The sequence below is a fragment of the Meriones unguiculatus genome, chromosome 8 (genome assembly GCF_030254825.1).
Source record: "Meriones unguiculatus strain TT.TT164.6M chromosome 8, Bangor_MerUng_6.1, whole genome shotgun sequence".
NCBI classification, from domain to species: domain Eukaryota; kingdom Metazoa; phylum Chordata; class Mammalia; order Rodentia; family Muridae; genus Meriones; species Meriones unguiculatus.
The window spans coordinates 76,254,230-76,274,364 of NC_083356.1; the positions used below are offsets into that span (position 1 = coordinate 76,254,230).

Genomic DNA, 20,135 nt, shown 5'->3' on the forward strand with positions numbered 1-20,135 from the left:
CTCTGGGGACTCGGCAATGGGAGGCGTTTGTGGGTTTCCTGGGCTCTTAGCGAGTCACCTATACGGCCTTGCACCTCATGAATCTTGGTGCTGCAGTGCAGCCACCCCATTTCTCCTCCCTGGCGAAGTTCCTGTCACAGTAACACTATCCATTTCCAGGCTGAGTTCAAAAACCACAGACACAGACTCTGGGTGAGCAAGAAGGAACGGGCTGTGTCCCCGCTGGACACACTGGCTGTGAGAAATGCGAGGTGAAGACAGGCAGGAACATGGCAGGCAGGGCTCTGTGTGTCCAGGGGGGCTGCCTGGTGAAGGATATGGTGAGTGCCCCCCAACCTACCCTCATCCTGAGAAATCCACACGTTGTTCATTATTAGCTTCCAGACATGCCATTTGGCCTTTCTCTAAGTTCCAACACAAAGGAAAGGGAAGGCCAGGTCCTGCGGGGAAGGGACAGGCCTCTAGTGGGGAAGGAGACACAGCAGCATGCAGAAGGTGGCCGCAGGCACGGTTCTGCACTGGCCTGCTGCAGTGGCCTGCATACCTGATATGGCGTACAGGTTGGAGAGCTGGTACTCATAGTCTGTGCTGGTGTTGTTTCTGCCTCGGAAGGTAGCCGGCAGTGTTAGTGAGATGTGCCTGAGAGAGACAGGGGAGAAAGGTGGTTACAAGGATGTGCAGTGGCCCCTCAGAGCGCATGTGATGCCCTCCATACGGAAAAGCAGTATGGAATGGCCAGGGCAGGGGCTTCCATAGCCTCCATCTTCTCCCAGAGCCTTGGCCCTCTCAAGGAACCAGCAGCCATTTTCTTCCATCCTACATGGCATTCGACAGAGATTGGCAGCCTGGCCCAGGGCTCAGAATGGAACACAACACATCAGTCTGACCAAAACACCCAAGCTGGGATAGTGGCTCCAATACCCCACCACAGGCTTTAGGGGATTCTTAGGACTCTTGGGTAGGAGACCGCTGGCAGTAAGCATGGCACCTTGCTTTGAGCCACTTGTGCCCGGTACCCCTATCACAGAGAACATAGAATATGCTCATGGAAAACAGCTCCCATAAGCACACAAAGCTGGTTGTGGGCCTGTAAGCAGAGTGGAAGTAAGCTTATGTTCAGAGCAAGTCCCCAATCAACACGATCATGGCAGCCTTCAGACTATACTGCCAAGGAGAACTATGCTGATGGGGGAAGTAGTAAGGGCCCAGCAAGTCTGGAAATGCAGAACCACTAACTTTCTGGAGGGATGTCTGGGTCTGGTATAGAATTGCTCAGTCACCTGTGCTTGGGCTACATCCAGCTATTACTCAACCCAAAGATGCTGCTGGGGCAATCACCACAGAATTCCTGTTCACCCTTCAAGGCCTTCCTCAACTGCCTGAATGCTCTCTCAGGGCCTAGATACGCTTAACAGCAGAGCCAGATGTCAACTTTGTACCCTATTTGCTAGGACAGTTTTTTTGTTTTGTTTTGTTTTGTTTTTGTCACAGAGCAATTATTGAATACCAATCAATGCTGAACTTAATCCTCTTGATCTTTCTGTGGCAACAACGGTGCTACCACAGGCATTGCACTTCTCTGTATGGAGTTTCCCAAAGGGGCTTGTGCCCCATGCCTCTCTGCCACGGAAGGAAGCAGGTAGGTGAAGGAAGAAGGCAGTGGTGCAGGATCACAGTGGGAGAAAGAAGTTTCTGTTTATATACATGGGGTGAGGGAATGTGGAACAAAGAGGACTCAGAGATGGGCCCAACTAAGGCTTTAAGGGAGGAGGCACTCAGCAGACAAGTGTTAAATTGAAATCAAGCTTCTACATTTTTTGCATCTGCTCTTCTCTCAGAAGAAGAGACATAGGGCTGAGGGGACAGATCCCCAGGGCTCAGGTAAGAGGAGCTGAGTCTGGAGGAGTTTCAGTTGCAGTTCCCAGTGTCAGACGCAGGGCGACAGCCTCACACCCAAGGCCTAATCCACCCTCCAGATGATGATGACTCCCAGAAGAGGAAACAGGTCTCAAAACAGCAAAATGGGTAAGAATTTGGGAGTGAGAAACAGTGCAGATCCCCATGTCTCTGGGAGGTACTGGCAACTTTATTTAAAGCTATGCTGAGTCAGGATGGAGAGAGGTCACTCGGGCAGGATGGCTGTGTCCTGGCCATGTTTCTGAAGCCAGAGATGCCACAGACTCAAGATCCCTGCCACACAGTAGCATAGCAATCCCAATAAGCGGCAGTGCACAGTACACAGACGGGCAGCCAGTGGCCTGGCCCTCTGTGGGTCAAGGGTACTGCCACTGGATTGGGATCCAGTCTCAACGACAGCACCCAGGAGATAGCGGCAGACACAGGTCACAATGCGAGCAGAGCAGGTGCCATCGAACCAGTTAGTGAACATGATTGAACCCTTTAACCTTGTCAATTCGATGGGATTTAGAATCTCCATGGAGACAAGTCTCTGGGCATGTCAGAGAGTTTCCAGACTAGGTGTAAGTGGGAAGACCTTCCCTAACTGTGCTCCGCACCACCCCATGGGATTGGGTCCTTGATCGAACAAGAAAGAGAAAGTAAGCTGAGTACCAGCGCTCACCTTCCTGTGCTTCCTGACTATGGACACAGTGTGTTTTATGCTGTGTAGGCAATTCAACTAGGCTGCCCTTGCTTCAGCCCCTATGCCTATGCCTTCCCCACTAAGATAGACTGTACCCTTAAAATGTGAGCCCCAATAAACCCTTTCTTCCTTAAGTTGCTACCATCCTGGAGTCCTGGTTCCTAAGGGCCAATGCAAAACCCATGGGGGACTTTCCTCTGCCTTCCACTTCTGAACCTCCTGTCTATGAGGGCCTGTTGGCTCAGCCCAGGCCCCCACACTCACATCTGCCAATCCCAGCTTCAGCTTTTTGGGCCCTATCCCCGTGGCTTTCAGACCTGCTCCTGACCTTTGCACTTGCTCTGTCTGCCAGAACCATCCTTCTGCAGCTCTCCAGAGGTCAGCTTTTACAGGCCAGGCCACTCCACCAACATCCACTTTGGCCACCCCTGAAGAGCCCCCTCCCAGGAATTTTTTTTAATGATGCTGCCCACCTTGCTCCTTGCACAGCCCTCCCTGTGTGGGGCAGAATTTGATATGCATCACTTTTTCTCTCCTTAACACCTCAGTGCTGAGAACAAAGCTCTGTAAAGTTGTCTAGGACTTGCTGAATGAATACATTTGATTTTGACTTGTAATTAGAGATAATTTTGGGAATCTTCCAGCAAGGTTCCCCACTTGCCTCCTTCTCATCCTCAGGACTGGGCTGGTTAATGGCTTGGAGAACGCAGCTCCCTCTGATTCAAGGATAACTTTATATACACAGTATATACTCTTCTCGTGGCATGGCTTGTAAAGCCAAGGTTGTCAGACATTGGGGGGACAGTTGCAATTGTGGTACAACTGTGTGGTGAAATAGTTCAAGGCCTTTGTACAAATCTTAGGAGGTTGCTAGATGAACTATGCTGTCATTCTTAATACCCTGAGAAAGAGGAAAAATCTAGTTCTACATTTGAAACTGGACCTGCCAGCTGTAGGTGCTTGACAAATCCGGACAACATCATGGCAGCCAAGATGGAAGGGACAGGACCTCCTCATAGGGACCAGTCTAGTCATTTGGCTCTTCTGCTGCTGGGCCAAGGGCTGCACAGCTTGACCTACCACCAACATATTCTAGGAGGTAGCCATTGCTGGTCCCCATTGCATAACAGAAACAGTGGGATCACAGGAGTGTGCTCCAAAGGCAACACCCCACAGACAGAGAGTGACTATGGAGACATCCCCCTAATGACCAGGAAACCTAGAGGGCAAGCCGCCCTCTCCTTGGAAGTGTTGGGGATCATGAGTCACCAATAATTGTTTCTTGACTCAGATAACACTTCTTCCAACATCTGGTTAATGGAAAGGCATCAGTGCAGCTTGAAAGCCCTGGAGAACCTTTGCCCAGCGTTCCTCCTTCAGGACCTGTCAGGACCTGCCCTGGGGAGACAGGTTGTGCCTGCAAGCCTGGGGCTGGAAGCTGCTTCTGGAGCTATTACATCAGTGCAGAGGGGATGGAGGCTCTGTAACAGATGAGCATCGGGCCGCTGCCAACGACTCCAGCTAAATAGATGCTAAGGGAAATTTCATTCTTGCCCCCGAGTCAGTGTGAGGCACCTTATTCAATTAACATGGCCACTGAGCCTCAGACAGCCTTGAACAAAAGCCCTTCAGTTACAGATGACATTTTATTACGTGACAGTAGTTGCCAGCACAATTTATTTCCTTTGATTCTGTCTTCTCCCTGCTAATTTAAATCTGTATTTTCTAGTGTTGATTCCAGGTCTGTGTGAATTTTTTAAATGTAACCATCAATCTTGTGGACCCAGTGGTCACATGGACTAGAGATGGCTCTGCTGGGCAGCAGCAGACCCTGCTGTCTCTTCAAACTGTTAGGGACGGCAGTGAGCAGGCGGTGGCTACCATGGAGCTGGAGATGGCTGCTGTTTTTATATTGTGGCCCCTATTCACGCACATATGAGCCTCTTTGCTCTGTTTCCTGGGGCTGGAGGTCACCTTCTGAGGCAGCAGAGTCCAGTGTGTGACCCACTGACCTAGAAGTTCCTGAGACTTTGGGTGTGGTACAAGGTCACAGTACTTTCCACAATACTGAGCTGAAATGAGACATTAAAGAGAAGACATGAAGCCACACATGGTAGCTTATAATTACTATAATCCTAGCATACTGGGGGTCGAGGCAAGAGGACGGCTATTAGCTCTAGACCAGCCTGGGTTATATAATCAATTCCAGGCCAGTTTCATTAACAAAAACAAAACAAAACAAAACAAACCGGCACAAACTATAAAAAAAATTCAATAAACTTTGAAATGACGCAGTTAAAAAATGAAGCGAGGGCTGGGAAGCTGGCTCACAGTGGGCTCTTGCAGAGGACCTGAGCGTGGTTCCTAGCACCCACCTCAGACAGCTTATAACCATCTGTAACTCCAGCCCCAAGGGTCCCAACACCCTCTTCTGGACTCTATACTCACATGTACACACCATACACAGAAATCCTAATATATGTAATTACAAAAATAATAAAAAAATATTTTTTAAACGACAACAATGCCTGGGGCGTATTCAGAACACTCACAACCTAGAGACAGATAACCCAGCATAGTAGGGGCTGCACCAGTGGAACTGAGGCACCCCTAAGGAAAATGCAAACAGGAAGTTTGAAAGGACTTAATTATCATGAGTCAGGGGGGGATGTGCGAGTTCATATCACAGTGTGACCCCCTCTACCTTCCAGAGTGGCTGAAATAAAAGAGAAAGGGATTGTCAATGGCTTTCAAGGATGTGAGACATCCAGATTGTCAGGTGGTTCTGGCAGGAGTGCAACCATGCCCGCAACAGGAAGCAGTTTTCAGTTTAGTTTTTAAAAGTTAAACACACATATTCACACAACCCAGCCACTCATAGACTTCTACCCCAAAGAAAGACATGGGTGTGTGTGTCTATACAAGGATTTTTATTCACAAATGTACTTAATGGCTTTATTTGCCATAGTGAAAATACTAAGATCAAAACAGATGTGCAAGACCAGGTGACTGTGGTATGGCTTATCCTACTGTGTCATACTCAGCAATCAAAAAGGAACAGCCTACTGAGATGAAAGATGGATCAAGCTCAGGGCAACTATGCCGAATAAAACAGGGCAGAAAAATAATAGTCTATATACGCCATTTCTAGAATATTCTAGAAAATGCCAACTAACCCACAGAGCTAGACCAGTGGTTCCACAGAAAGAGGGATGCTTTACATAGATGCAGAGGGCTTATGGGGGACACACTAGTGACCCTGATTTTGGGAATGGTCTCACATGGCGAACACATCCACTTACAAACCATGTGAAGTATGCACAGCTTACAATACGAAGAACCCAGTTCAACAAAGCTGTGAACACTCTCCCAGGAGTAAGGATCTAACTAGCAATGAGAAGGCAGCTCACAGATTCCTGAGCAGGTGGCGGGGCATCTCAGGTTCTGAGTCCTAAAAATACGGGAGTGACCTGACTTTTCCTATCATACTCATTGCCTGAAGATGACTGAGACTCCAAGTTTGGAAGAAAGTATTGCTGAATCTTTCTCTGGAACAAGTGCATTAAAACTGTAGCTGCCAACACAATATTAAGGAGGGAGGATTATGTGAGCTGTAAGTTCAGGGCTAACTGGGCAATATAGTGAAATACTGGGGGAAAATGCTCAGGTTAATTGCAAGATTAGAAATGGGAAGCAGACAGGGTGAATGGGCTAGGGCTTGTTCTTGCTCTTTGGAAACATGAGGACAGCGGGGGTGTGGGAAATGGTGTGTTTTAGATGGATGACATGGCTAGCTGGCATTCTCACAGAATCTAGCTGGAAAGGCAGCACATGATCCCGATCAGCTCAGTAGCTAGAGCCAGGGGCCGAGGCTGCCTCAGCCTGCAGAGGTACCTCCGCCACCTGGCTATGCAGGTGGAGATAGAGTTTGCTGGAGGTTAGACATGGCTGCCAACACTGCACTGACTGTGAAGGTTTGTGCAAACCTGAAGACAATGCTGTTAGCTACCACAGAAAGTCGCACATGCAGAAAGCGCTGGTTCTGGGGGTCAGGGCTGAGTGAAGAACTGCAAGAGGGACCATGTGCGGAGTGAAACCTCAGCCAGCAGGAACCGGGTCTTTCAGCAGCAAAAAGGGGGCAGCTTTGATGACCTCCTCACGTTGCTAAGAGCAGAACAAGTGTGAGGGATAAATGAGCTGAACGCTGTTCTGTAACACAGCTGTTAGGCAGCTCCAAAGCAGCATGTCACAGCCAGCCCTGAGGGACAACACACTTCTGGGCACAGGTGCAGTGCCAACAGGCCCGAAGGATGTTCGTCTGGCTCTCATGCCTGTGGTGTCATCAGCAGTGACCCTGAGAGCAGAGTGGACTCCACCCAGCCCACTCGCCTCTTGCTTTTCAATGCCAATGCTTCTACGAGACATTGCTTCCCTTCTGATCAGAAAGATGATGGTGGTAAAGCCAGGGGGAGACTCTCAGAGCTGTGGGCAGAACGCTGAGAGATGGCACAGGGGCAGCCCCCAGCACAGCATTGGTGTGAAAGGGCTGTCTCACCATCTATATCACATGTCTGTGGGCCGTGATTACGGGCAGTGCGTGAAGGAGAGCTGGGCCAGTGGAAGAATCATGCAAAAGCAATAGTAATTGAGTTAGAGCAGTGGTGGGGGTAGCAAATGGCTAAATGAAATTCCCTTTTATTCCCACAAAACACCACTGGGATGAAGTCGGCTGTGAGGCACAGCTTCAGCACCAGGTGTGAGGACGTGCTTAATGAATGCCACTTAATGAAGAAAAAGGCTCTGATAAAACACCTGGTGCAAGCAGGGTGTGGGAGCCATAGGGATGGGGCCTTCACCGCACCTGCTGGCATTTTAATCAGCACCTTTTGGAGCATCCCCACTACAAGCTGGTCAATGGTGTCAGAAAGAGGTCCCTGGCCAGTGCCCACACTCGATGGCAGTCTGGGGACCCTTGCTTCTTAAGGACCATATGCTCAGGGGCTGGCTCACCCTGAAGGTAATTAAAATGGATCATTTTCAGCTGGAAGGACCTAGCCAGCATGCAGGCCCCTGTCTCAGACCTCCCAGAATGGCTCCTATTTCCAGGTCCTCTGGGCACCTATTTTGGGACTGAGCTCTGAAGAGTCCCAGGAAAGCCGGAGGCCACTTTTCCTTGGATCCAGCTCTGTAGAAACAGAAAGGCATCATTTCAACAGCTACAGGTCTGGACTTGTTTCCAGCTGTGCCTTTTCTTCTCTTGCTGCTCTTGAAGGCCATTCCCAGAAGCCACTGCTGTCGTTTTTCATAGTCTGATGTGACACATTTCCACCCCAGTGAAGGCAAGTGAGTGCTGAATGCTTACCGCAGATGCTTTCTACACCCAGGCAGAAACTGAACCCTACTCTCCTAGGGAGCGGAGCCCCATCCAAGGAGCGGTGTTATTGGTATGCACTGCCATGCACACAGGCTGCGGCCACTGACACGCAGCCACAGACTCTGTTCACTTGGTTCCTTTTTGAGGTTTATTTTTACATTTATATGTGCATGTGGAGTCAGAGACAACCTGTGGGAGTCAGTTCTCCCCCACAGATAGAACTTAGGCTGTCAGGCTTGGTGGCCAGCAACCTAACCCCCTGAGCCACCTCAGCAGCCCTGTCCATTCATCTTTAACTGGGCTCCGGCCATGAGCTAAGAGCTGTGCTAGGTGCTGAGATGGTTTAAGAAGCCAGGCAAAGCCTGCTCTCCCAGCGGGAGTCTGCTGACCACAGACTGAAACACACATAAATCTGTCACAAAGAGAAAAGCTCTAAAATCTGAAGGCTACAGGAGGATCGGGTTTCAGGCTTTGCTTTTAAAATTAAGGGGAGGGAGGGTTAAACAGCCAACACCTGTTGGGAGTCTCCTGCAAGACCCCACCTGGGAAGGAGAGAAAAAGGCTCAAGCAACAAAATAGCTATGCGTGTGTCAAAGTGACAACCCAAAGGATGCCACATGGCAAGATACAGGCAACAATGCTGGGTGCCAAAGGGTAGAAGACGGGCACAGATCATGGAGAAGGGGAGTGCCAGAGGCTTTAGCCCTGCAAGCACCTGAGATCATGACAGTCAACACTATTCCACTGCCTCACAACCGTCTCTAAACAACCCAGCAGGGTACACAGTATTCTACAGACGGGGGCAAAGTGACTCAGAGAGGTTAAGGAATTTGCCCAAGGTCACACAGCTAAAGAAAATAGCCTGGCTATCACTGGAACCATGCTCTTTCTACTGTACCACGTTACCTCACTGAGGAACTGCAAAGCACAAACACAAATTGTTCACATCTGTCCAAGCCACCCATTTGCCTTGATCAATATGACTCCAGCCTACCCCCCTATACAATGAGTTTGCCTCCTAGGCCGGCCCCCCACCCCCTGAGCACAATGCACTGGACAAGCCAAAAAAAAAAAAACAACAAAAGCTGTCATAGGAAGACTAAGGAAATCACAGCTCCCCGAGTTCCTACAGCTCAGCTTTAGAGTGTGCACAGCTCAACAGCATATGGCAAATCAATTACTGGTTTAAATCTTAAAACAAAAACATGGCAAATGCAGCACAGAAGTAATCAGGTACAATGGTTCGGCTCAGATTACAGCGGCCACTGGAGTTTTGAATACAATTAATCATCGTTCCCGGCAATGGGAAGCCATATTGACACTTATTCCTAATTTGAATATTTAATTAGGGTGAAGTTCTTCATCAAATTATCGCAGAACTGGGAGAAAGCCTGGAAGACTTACACAATTACTACCTTAACCCCTTCCCCGCTGCGCCTTGCCTGGAACACTCTGGCTCTGCAGGGAGGAGGGCGCCCGCTCCGCTCTGCCCTGGCTCTGAGACTAGACAGAGCTGCAAGAGTTAAGACGGGGATAGAAGGGAGCCAGAGAGAGATGCCATGAGTGACCCAGGCCTGCACCAACTGGGAGATGAACCCTGGAGGGTAGCGAGCCGTGTGCTGGGTGCCACGGAGCGCCCGCTGCAACAGGTCTACCTACATTCCCCACCCACTCCTCACCAGGAGCCTGCTGGGGCGGGGGTACCTTTATCCCCCCCCCCTTAAAGGAGGGGAAACAGAGGCTTGGAGGAGTGCTGAGACTTGCCTCAAGTGGTTCAGGCAGCCAAGTGACTCACCACCCAGCAATCCCTCCAGGCATCATCTGCTCCATCAGCTAATCAGCATGGACCCTTAGCCCACTTCTGAAACCTTCTAATCCCTGCTGCGGCCTCTTTGACTTGTATTCACTCAGTAATCACATCCCCGTACAAAGATACATAGACATACTCATTGTGTGCTGTGTGATACGAGAGTTAACATTAGTAATTAAGACAGGAATGGGAGAGTTTGCACTTGCCTTGGCCAAGTTACCGCAGAAGGTGGGTTTATGACAAATTGCTGTCATTAGAACCACTCAGCCTCGTGAGTTTGTTGTTATTCGGTAAATTCTGACATTGTGGGAAGTTACAAACCTGCTCATCTGTGTTTCTGGCACAGTGTGCTCACGGCACCCATCACATCTGGCTTTTCATGTTGAATTCAGGTCTTTATGCTTGTACGGCAAACACGCTGCAGACTGCACTATGTGTTCAGACCCATGAAAACACTGTGGATAGCACTCACTATTCCACCCAAGTGATTCCACAACCAGAAGTAAGGAATCCCGCCTCCAGGCCACCTCTCCTCATAGCCCTCACTCAGGCTAAAGCCTCTTCTGAGCTCCATGGAGATGCAGTGACAGACAGGACCACCGTAGCAAATGTCTCTTTACAGATTCAAATGGGCTCTGTCACCCTCTTTTGGAGGACCTCTTGCCTCCTTCTGCAGTGGCCACTTCGGCAGGACAAGAGCCACTGTGTGCAGCCCAACACCACATTGTCCCTCTCACTCCAGCCACCTACCACTGGACCTCCGGCCCACATCCAGCCACAGCAGGCGACCCCTGGATCTATCAGGGCCGCTCTGAGCAAGCTTGTGATGGGAGCAAATGGCGTCAGGAACTTTGAAACTTTCCTTTGTATATTACATTAATCCATATAAGAAAATCTCCTTTAATGAGGAGTGATGCAGTCACAAACTCTCCAGAGCCATAATTAGAGCAAACTAATTGAAGTTGTGTTTTGACACACTCTCCAAATTCACGGGTGCTGGATGACATATTCACAACACTGCTGCCGCACAACCATGGCGACGGCAAAATCATTAGGCTAATAACGCTTATTTGCATTCTTATCATGCCGGCAGCTCTCCCTTAAATACTGTTTCTACTACTGCTCCTTTACTGTAACTTTCCACTAGACGGTATTAACAGTAATTATTAGTGCTTTAGTGGAATTTTAATGTTAAGAATAACAACGCGCATTAGCATGCACTGGATGGCAGTGCTGTCTCTTAACTGCAGGTTTGGAGGTGCTCCCTCGGCCCCCAGCCCCAGGGTGACCAGATGCCATCTTCTCGGAGTCTATGACAACCCTCTCCGGGTCCACACCCAGTGAGATCTGAGGTTTAGGTTCTTCACTTGCTCTTTCAAATGCTTGACAAGAAAGCCTTTCTTCTCTCTCCCCTTCTGTCTCTTGTAAGAACAATAAAACAAAATAGTTAAACAGAATTTTTTTCCAAACAGTAAAAAAAAAAAAAAAAATTCTCAATTTACAATCCCGTCTTTGGCAATAATACTAATGAGTTCCAGGAGGCTAGGCTTTGGCCAGTCTCTGTCGCCACCCACCCTCGCGATGATTAAAGGCAGACAGGAGACAACTCACTTGGGAGTGGTGCTGGGGGAGGGGAGGGCTGGATCTTCAGTGTGGAGGCACTCTGTGCCACCAGCAATGTCAAGTTTTTGGATGCTTTACTCAGATAGACACACACACACACACACACACACACACACACACACACACACAGACTCGACAGTTCTAAATAATGGTTATTAATGACACACTCTCTGAAAGTGACAAATTACTTCTGAAATTTAGAATCCAAGAGGTATGAAGAGTGAGCATGTTCCACAGAACACGACAAGACGTGACAACAAATGCACAGGGCTCCCACTGACCTGGGGTGGGAGGACGGCAGGGCCCCCTGCTTGGGGCAGGCTGACTACCCCTGGGTGTGCACGTGGTGAGTGAGGGCACATCCTGGGGGAAAAGGGAGCATGTCCTGGTGATTTGTTCATCTCAGTGGAAAACTTGGGGTACCTGTTGTGGTGTGGGGAGACCAGGGAGCCACCGAAATCCCAGACTCCTTAAGAGCCCTGGGATGAGAACCAACAATGGCCTCGTTCTGTACCCATGAACAGGCCTGGGTTGAATTCTCACCTATTCACTGGACTGCAGGGCGCTGCCAATCCTCCACTGGGAAGAGCCAATCCAGAGAGAAAACACTTCCGTACATAATGACCCTCAAAGCCCGGCAGTTTTCTTTTTTCCTGGCTTATAATCCCTGCACCAATCTGCCATTTTTCAAGTCACGATTACTTCCAAAAAATAAAATAAAAAGGGGAGGAAACTCACAGAGTTGCCCCAGCACTCCGGATCACTGTATTTATTCACTACCTTCAAGTTTCATTACACTTGAACCCTGCAATGCGAAAACACCTACCTCCCATATGAAAGAAATAAAGAAAAATGCCAAGCCTGGGCCTGGGCCCGGGCCCTTCCATCCCAGATGATCAAGTCTAATCTTATAAACTGAAATATTTAAAGAGTCTCTACACCTCGCTGACCCGACTCCTAGAAACCAGGAACACATGGGCACTGCTGGCTTCTCATCTCCTTCCAGCTGACATAGCTGCCTTTCCAGAGCAGGGGGCCAGGCTGCCTCATAAAGGGCTGCATGCGTGAGAGCCCAGGGCAGGCAAGCAGCCAGGCGGCCACTCGAAGGCTCAGGCCCCTGACCAAGAACCCCAGGCAACACTGTCGTCCTCCAGCCCACTCTATCTTAAGAGTGATGGAAAACATCTTGGTTAGCAGAATACGGCCCTGGCAAAGGAGGCGGTGGGATGTGGGCCATGGCTGGACAGCTGTGTTTGGTCTGGTGCCAGTTCATACCTGCTGGCTATAAGAAACAGCGAGGCAAAGCTGAAAACCCGGGAGGCCCCCTGCAGAGTGTGCTTGTGGCCCCTGAGCTCCTGCGCTGATTTCTCCAAGCCTCACTCTTTTCAGGGTAAGTCACGAGGTCTCCAAGGTCAGTCTTCTCTCTTCAAAGACCTTGTATCGTGCTGTGTACGCACACGCGCGCGCGCACACACGCGCACACACACACACACACACACACACACACACACACACACGTAAATATTTACATGATGCCTAATACAAGATGCCCAGAAACTTGTAGCTGAAATGATGATAACAACTGTATTATTCTAATAAGCACTATTAATATCACTCAACTAGAAAGAAAACATATGCTGTTCAAGAAGGATATTTGAACTGAATTTTACCCAACCCATGGGCAAAAACCCAACCCAAATAAACTCAGGTTTTCTGAAAGTTACTGAAGGCAAAGGATTTTATTAAATATCCAAATTAATAATTGAAACCCTGTCTTGAAACAGAGCAGTCTAGAGGAGCGGGAGGTAAGACCCCAGGAAAGAGAGATGGTGCAACGCTCCTTTTTACTTTGTCTGGCCGCCAGATTTCCACTAGAGACCCAGGTGAAATATTCCATAGAGCTCCCTGCAAATAGACTGTCAGCTTCCACTCTGATAAAAAGTAAATATCCTCCTCTAAATGGCCAGGTTCACAAAACCAACCCCAAAGTGAGCTGATAAATCTGGCCTGACACTCGAACAACTATTTTCATAATCCCGAAACAGCCTTTCTCCAAGGCCAGGTGCTGCCGGCACAAAGAGCCGGGTGCACTGGAGAGCAGGCCTCAGAAAGGACTTGGCATCCTGACCCAGCTTTCCAGGACAACCTTTACGCAGAAGCCACACAACTGTCACTGTGAGAAATAAGACACTCTCCATGTCACACGAGCTACAGAGTTTTAGCAAATTTGCAAGTAGCAGACACCTTGTTAAAACCTGGTATGAGAGACTGACGGCCGCCGTGGCTCAGAGGTGGGAGCCATATTGACTAATAGTCAATTCTTCATTAAATAGAAGCCCTGACTTCCCAAGAAGCCATATTAAAAATTAATATCTAAAAGTGTATTGCTCAGCCTAAAGTCATCATTCATATCTAACAATACCAAACTGCATTCTAATGAAATTTCTCCTTCAAAATCACCTGACACTAAGCTGGGTCTGGCTTCGGCGGTAGCCAAAGGCCTGTTCCCTAGCACCTTACCAGGCAAGTGGCTTTCACAACTCTCTCAAGACTCCAGAGTAAATCATACTGCCTGGACCCCTGCTAAAGCAGGGTTGTGGAGCTCTGCTAAGGGATAATGACATGGAGACCTTTGGGTATGGACTGTACTGTCTCTGGTCAGTAGCTATAGCTCAGTGGGACCACCCGGGCACTTTTGATATGAATTCAGACTGTTGATGTCATATCCAAAAGGGGGACCTCCCAAGGCTAAGTCCAGCCCCTATGATCCTTGAGAAGTCCCTGACATCAGCTTCCCACTCTGGCAACTGGTCTGGAGCTTGAAGAAGCTGCCTGGTTAAGATAGCTGGGTACCAGAGGGCTGTCTCTCAATCAGGCAGAGGCCCAGCTCTGAATGAAAGCTCAATGAACTCAATAACCAGGGACCATGAAAGCACAAGCAGTGGGCAGAGGCAGAGAGCTTACAAGCTAAGGGAGCTGGCACACCGGCTGAGAGCTGGGCCGAGACACCAGCCGTGGGACGCTAGGAAAGAGACCTACTTCTTTAATCTCCATTTTCTCCACTTGAAATGGGGCTGGCAGCAGTGCCTGCCCCATGAAGCCACCGCTGGGATGTTTGTTTTTTGCTGGTGATGGGCAGGCCAGCACTGCTTTGTGGGTCTCTGCCATCTGCAGCTGGATGACTGACTAGCTGGGCAGACAGAACAACAGGTGAACGAAGGGCGGGAGTACATGCCGGCTGCTGGCTCTACGCTAGCTCCCGTTACACAATCGATGCATACTTTCTGAAAATATTTTCCACATGCTGGGCACCTGGAACTCAGGCCTTGACCACTCTGTGGCCACATTTCTTCCCCAACCACTCACTGCACCAAAAGAAACGGCATGATGGTGCCACTGTACCATCACCATCACTGTTTCTGTGTGGCCAGTCCTCTTTGGGGCTACCATGGGCCAGGAGGATGGCCAAGACCAGCAGAAGCAGCTGGTGTCCAGTGTAACTTTTAAGCAGAGAAGAGGATACATCTGTATCCTCTTGTAACTGAAGACTGACGGTGGGGTGGCAGTCAGGGGATTTGAGGCTGTCGGACTGCGATCATGACAGTGACCTGAGGCTTCAGCTCGCCGAGGACTTACTTTGCTAGTCGACCAGAACATTTTGTGAGACAGCAGAACTAGGCCCTGGGTCCAGGAGGGACGCAGGGTCAGGCAGGCAGGATGGCACACAGCTCATGGGCTGTGACAAGGGCTATGACAGCAGGGAAAGTAGGTGGTGTAATTCCCATCTCCTGCAGGAAGGGCCATTAACCTTTCAGATGACAGCCCTGGGACCGGAGTGATGGAGCCGTTTTTGAGGTCAGCAGGATCTATGTTCTCAAAACCTGACACCGACATGCAAAAGTTGTGACTGGATCCTGGTGTTCCTGAGAGGAAGACTAAGTGTATGTGACAGATCTTCTGCCATCAAAATGCCCCATTTCCCAGAGTATCTGTCACAGACTGATAATACCCATGCAAAAAGTTAAGTGCAATTATGTATGTCACTGAAAAACATACTTTGGAAACCCTGAGTGACAACTTTCTGGGAGCTGACAAATCACTGGGAGATCCCCAAACACCTCTAAGCAGCAGGCACCAGGCCACAGAGGAGAGAGCTCAGCCTAATATCTGGCGATGGCTCCAGCAGGCTCATCTGGAGGAGAGGATGCTGTGACCCACTGCTGGAAACCACGCGATGCATTCTGCAGCTTTCAGTGGAACAATGATTCTCTCTCCTAGGAGAGCGGTATTCATGAAGGACAGGAGAGACAAGTATGGTTTCTCCTTATGACTACAGTGTACTCACGAGGACTCATATTCCAGGCCCGAGGGCAGGGCAGGGCAGAGCAGGACAGAGTCGCCATGTACACCTGTCCCCGTTTCTAGGCAGGCCCCATTCAAGGTCTACCCTGAAATGAACTGTATTAGTATGTCTAGCACTCTGGAGTTCTGGTCACTTATTTTGGATGGACATTGGAGGGGCCACACAGTAACTGTTGCTTACACATGCCAACACTGGGCTAAGACAGTATCAGCACCCCCAAACCCTGGGCACCCTGGAAGGCCTGTCTGTCCCCATCTCAGGGACGTGTCACAGTGGCACTCTCCTCCTACCGGAGCCTCTGTCATCTGAGTGGAAGAGCTGTGGAACCTAGAGCAGGCCTCAGTGGCCAATGTCCACTCTGAGCCCTGCCCACACATTGCTAACCAAGGTTACCCTTGCAAAGTGTCTGCTGAACCTGAGTTTTCAAAAGAGGATATATGATGCTTGTTTTAACTTGCCACTCGACACACTCTGGAAACACCTGGGAGGAGGGGCTCAGCGAAGAACTGTCTGAATCAGAAGGGCCTGTGGACGTGTTTATGGGGAGTTATTGTGAGTACAGTAATTGATGTTGGAAGACCCAGCCCAAAAGTGGGTGGCACCATTCCCTAGACAGGGGATCCTGACCTGTATAAAAGCAGATAAAGCAAGCTGAGCACAAGCACGCAGCACCCATGGTTCTGTTTCTGGCTACAGATGTGCTATGACCAACTACCCTGAGCAGGATCCTGCCAGTATGACTTCCCACTATGACGGGCCATAACCCGGGAAATGAGCCAAAATAAACCTTTCCTCCCTATGTTGCATCTGCTGGGCTGTTTTATCACAGCAATTGGAAAGTACGCTTGGTCAGGGGAGGAGGGAGATGAAGCATTTCTTGAGTAAGGTGTGGGAAGATGATTCCTCCAGTGACATTGAATAGCTGAGAGATCCCAACTCCTTTTGCTACTGTGACAGTATACCCTGGATGAACAATTTGGGAGAGAAAAGGTTTGGCTTACATGTGTACAAGCTCTCAGGTCAGCCAGCTCTCCTGCTTTGGGGACCATTGGGAGGTAGAGGAAAGCATGTGACTAAATAAAGTTTCTCACCTCAAGGTGGCCAGAAAGCGGGGGTGAGGGTGGGGGTAGACTTCAGTGACTCACTTCCCCCCATCAAGCACCACATTTCCAGTATCTACCATTTCCCAAATCAGTAAATTGGTTCCCGATTAACTCAGCACCATCATGATCTAGTTACACACACACACACACACACACACACACACACACACACACACACACATACACACACACACACACCTTCAATACTCACTGGAGGCCACGCTTTCAACATATAAGCAGCTGAGGGATACTTCCCAGCTAACCCTCAGCAGTAGCTCCTGAGCCCCCAGTGGCTCCTTCAACTTTTGTGGTCTTTTATTTATTTGTCTTAAAAAAGAAATGTTGAGAACCAGGAGCAGTGGTATACACCACTAATCCCAGCACTCAGGAGGCAGAGGCAGGTGGGTCTCTGGTCGCAAGTTAGTAATAAGTTCCAGAGCTATAGAGCGAGACCCAGTCTCAAAAAGAAAAGAGGAAGAAAGGTTGACCCCCAAATCTGCCACCTTGTAATTCCAACCCACTTTAGCCCTTTCCCTTCTCATCATCCATTCACAAACGCTTGTGCTAGCTCTCTAATGGTTAACTATTTAAACATCTGAAGCCAGCTGCCTATCTGTACTCAGGTGTGACTGCAACACTGCAGTTCAGTAGCTTCTATACGACTCTCCACTGAACCTGGCAGGTGGGACAGGGATGCAGCCTGGCCATACACAGCAGGCTGCATGACAGCGAGCACGTGATCAGTTAATCCCTTCACACACACACACTGGGCCAGGTCTCCTGGCTTTGGACCTGTGCTGTGGAGCACGTGACCTTTGAGAGGTTTCTCTATTTGCACCCACTGCCTTCTACCTTCTGGCCCCCATGGGCTGTGCTCTGGAGTTATGTATACTGCATCAATCAGGTCCTTTGGCACATCTGCTCTCCCTAGTGACTGTATCATTTGCAGGTTGATAACAGGACCGGAACAATTTTATCAAGGTTTTGATCCCACTGCTCAGCAGGCTGGGGCCAGCAGCCCACCAAGATCTTCACCCAAGCAACGCAGGAACACTCATTCCTCCCCTTGGGGGCTCCCGGCACTCTCTGAGCCATGGATTCCCAGAGCTTTTCAAGCCACAGTCCAGGCAGGTGCAGTCACATGTGAGTGAGTGTGGAGTACTTTGTCTGAAGATGATTCCACTATGGGTACCTGTGCCCCCAGGTGGCAGCCCTGAGCAGAACAGGCAACACCGCCACAGCCACCCAGGCTGCTAACCTAGCTGAGACCAACCTGGAAAACGGTGGGGAGAAAGAAGATACCCTCCACCCTCAGGCCACCCCATCCTACTGGATAACGTGCATTACGGTAGTGGGCAGGGAACGGAATGCTCTCTGCCTGGAGGGAGGTGCGGGCTCCAGGTCCTGGACAAGGTGTCTTACCCAGAGACCTATGCAGAGGTCTGTGGGTGAAACCAGGCTCTCTGTGCAGAGGGTGAGCCTGCCATCTTACGCTGCTTTTGACATAAACTCCACTGAACTCAATACCCCATTAGCTGGACATCGCCAGTGAGCATCCTGCCCAGACCCACGTGCAGGAAGGCAAGGAGGGGATTCGCATCAAGTTTTACCATGAATGGCCCCGCAGCAGTGGGAGGCCGGGAGGGAGCTGCCTGCTCCTGGGAAAGAGAAGGCAGTGTTGCTGGAATGACAAAGGTGATAGCCCGTCACCTGTGAAAAGGTCAGCAAATGCCCCCTTTGTCTGAAGTAAAGCTGGAAATGACAGCTCTCCAAAAAAGCTGCTGGGAATGCTTAAATCCAAGTGCTGGCAGCGCACATGTCCTTTGCTTCTGAGACTGACTCCCAGGCTCACAGCTCATCTGCCACCCACCCCATCTCCTTCTTGATTGTGGCTCCCACCCAGCAAGCCTCCTGCCACCTCCTCGCTGGCCAGTAGAGGGCACCCCATCACCACTCTCCTGGCAGCTATGCTTTGGCGCTTGGATCAGGTGTCCCCCACACAAAGACCAGGGAAGTGGTCTTGATTTTTAATGCTCCATGGGAAAATAATGAACTTGCTATATATGTGAGGATGCCACCTACATAAAAGTACACGGGGGAAAGAGCTCGAAGGAAATGTAACAAAGGGTTATGAGAATTTGCTCACTGGAAACAGGTTTTGTTTTTCCATTATTTTCTATATTCTGCCAATTTCCCACAAGCACTTATTGCTCTTGTGATTGAGAACTCTGCAGTGCTCAGGGATGGGGAATCATATGGAGAGCTAGCAGCATGGAGTCTTCTTGGCTAGAGAAGCATGTGCTGGGACAGTGACAACAGGGCACTGCTCAGTGTGAGAGGGGCTCCCCAGTGACCCGAGCACTGGCAGCCCAGAGCAGTGCGGGACACAGCGAGGCACAGGCTCAGAGAATGAAACACAATCAGGGTGCCGGGTGACAGTCTGACCTAACTCTGGGGCCTGGAGCTGGGAGCCAGAGACAGAATGTTACAAGGTGGAGGATGGGGTGGGGGAGGGTTTAGCCTATGTGTGGAGTCTTCAAGGTACCTCGAAGCTGTCACTCCCTTACAGAGTCCCTTACAGAGACCCAGCATCTCAAGGAACAAAAAAGTGCACTCAATACTCCCTGTCTTCGATGGAAAATTCAAGTAAGTAACTAGTGATTCTTAAATAAATAAAAAAAAAAAAATCAAAGATGCTGAATAGGAAAAAATAAATAAAATCCAGACAACCTGAAAAAGATAAAAAACCACCAAACCCAGATGACTTAAGAGGCTCCCACAGGCACGCACCCTGCCCATAATCAACACCCAGCCCGTGAGGAGAGCAGCGAGAGAATCACAGCAGCATTTGCATACAGGAGGTGACTTAACTCAGCCAAATTAGAATACATTTTATATTGACTATTTTGACATTTGTTTTATTTGGCAAGTAAAACAGAACTGATCCAATTTCCTTGCAGCCACTGTAAACCATAAACTGCACCAAGGTCATAAAATACCTAAGCCTTATAAGCACTTTGCAGGTTGTGCCACCCTGCAACCCCATCAGCTCCCAAAGCCTGGTGCTCTGGGGCTGCCTGCTGTGCTGATAGGGGATGTGGCAGGCCAGCTCGGGATGGGGATGAGCGGGATGAGCGCTCTCCTTGTTTCTCCTGGGAAGGTGAGGGTCCTGTGCTGGTAAGTGTTTTGTTAACACAAGCTGGGGTCATGAGGAAAGAGAGAGAACCTCAACTGAGAAAACAGCTGCATCAGAGCGGCCT

General features: G+C 49.6%; 1 protein-coding gene across 5 annotated transcripts in view; it reads right to left on the reverse strand.

Moving 5' to 3' along the window:
* Mvb12b (multivesicular body subunit 12B) overlaps positions 1 to 20,135 on the reverse strand; it is a 154,725-nt gene that overhangs the window by 73,000 nt on the left and 61,590 nt on the right. For all 5 annotated transcript variants that reach the window (XM_060389981.1, XM_060389979.1, XM_060389980.1 and 2 more), the window contains exon 7: positions 545 to 639. In XM_060389981.1, coding sequence (XP_060245964.1) covers positions 545 to 639 — 95 coding nt within the window. The remainder of the gene's footprint in view (positions 1 to 544; positions 640 to 20,135) is intronic.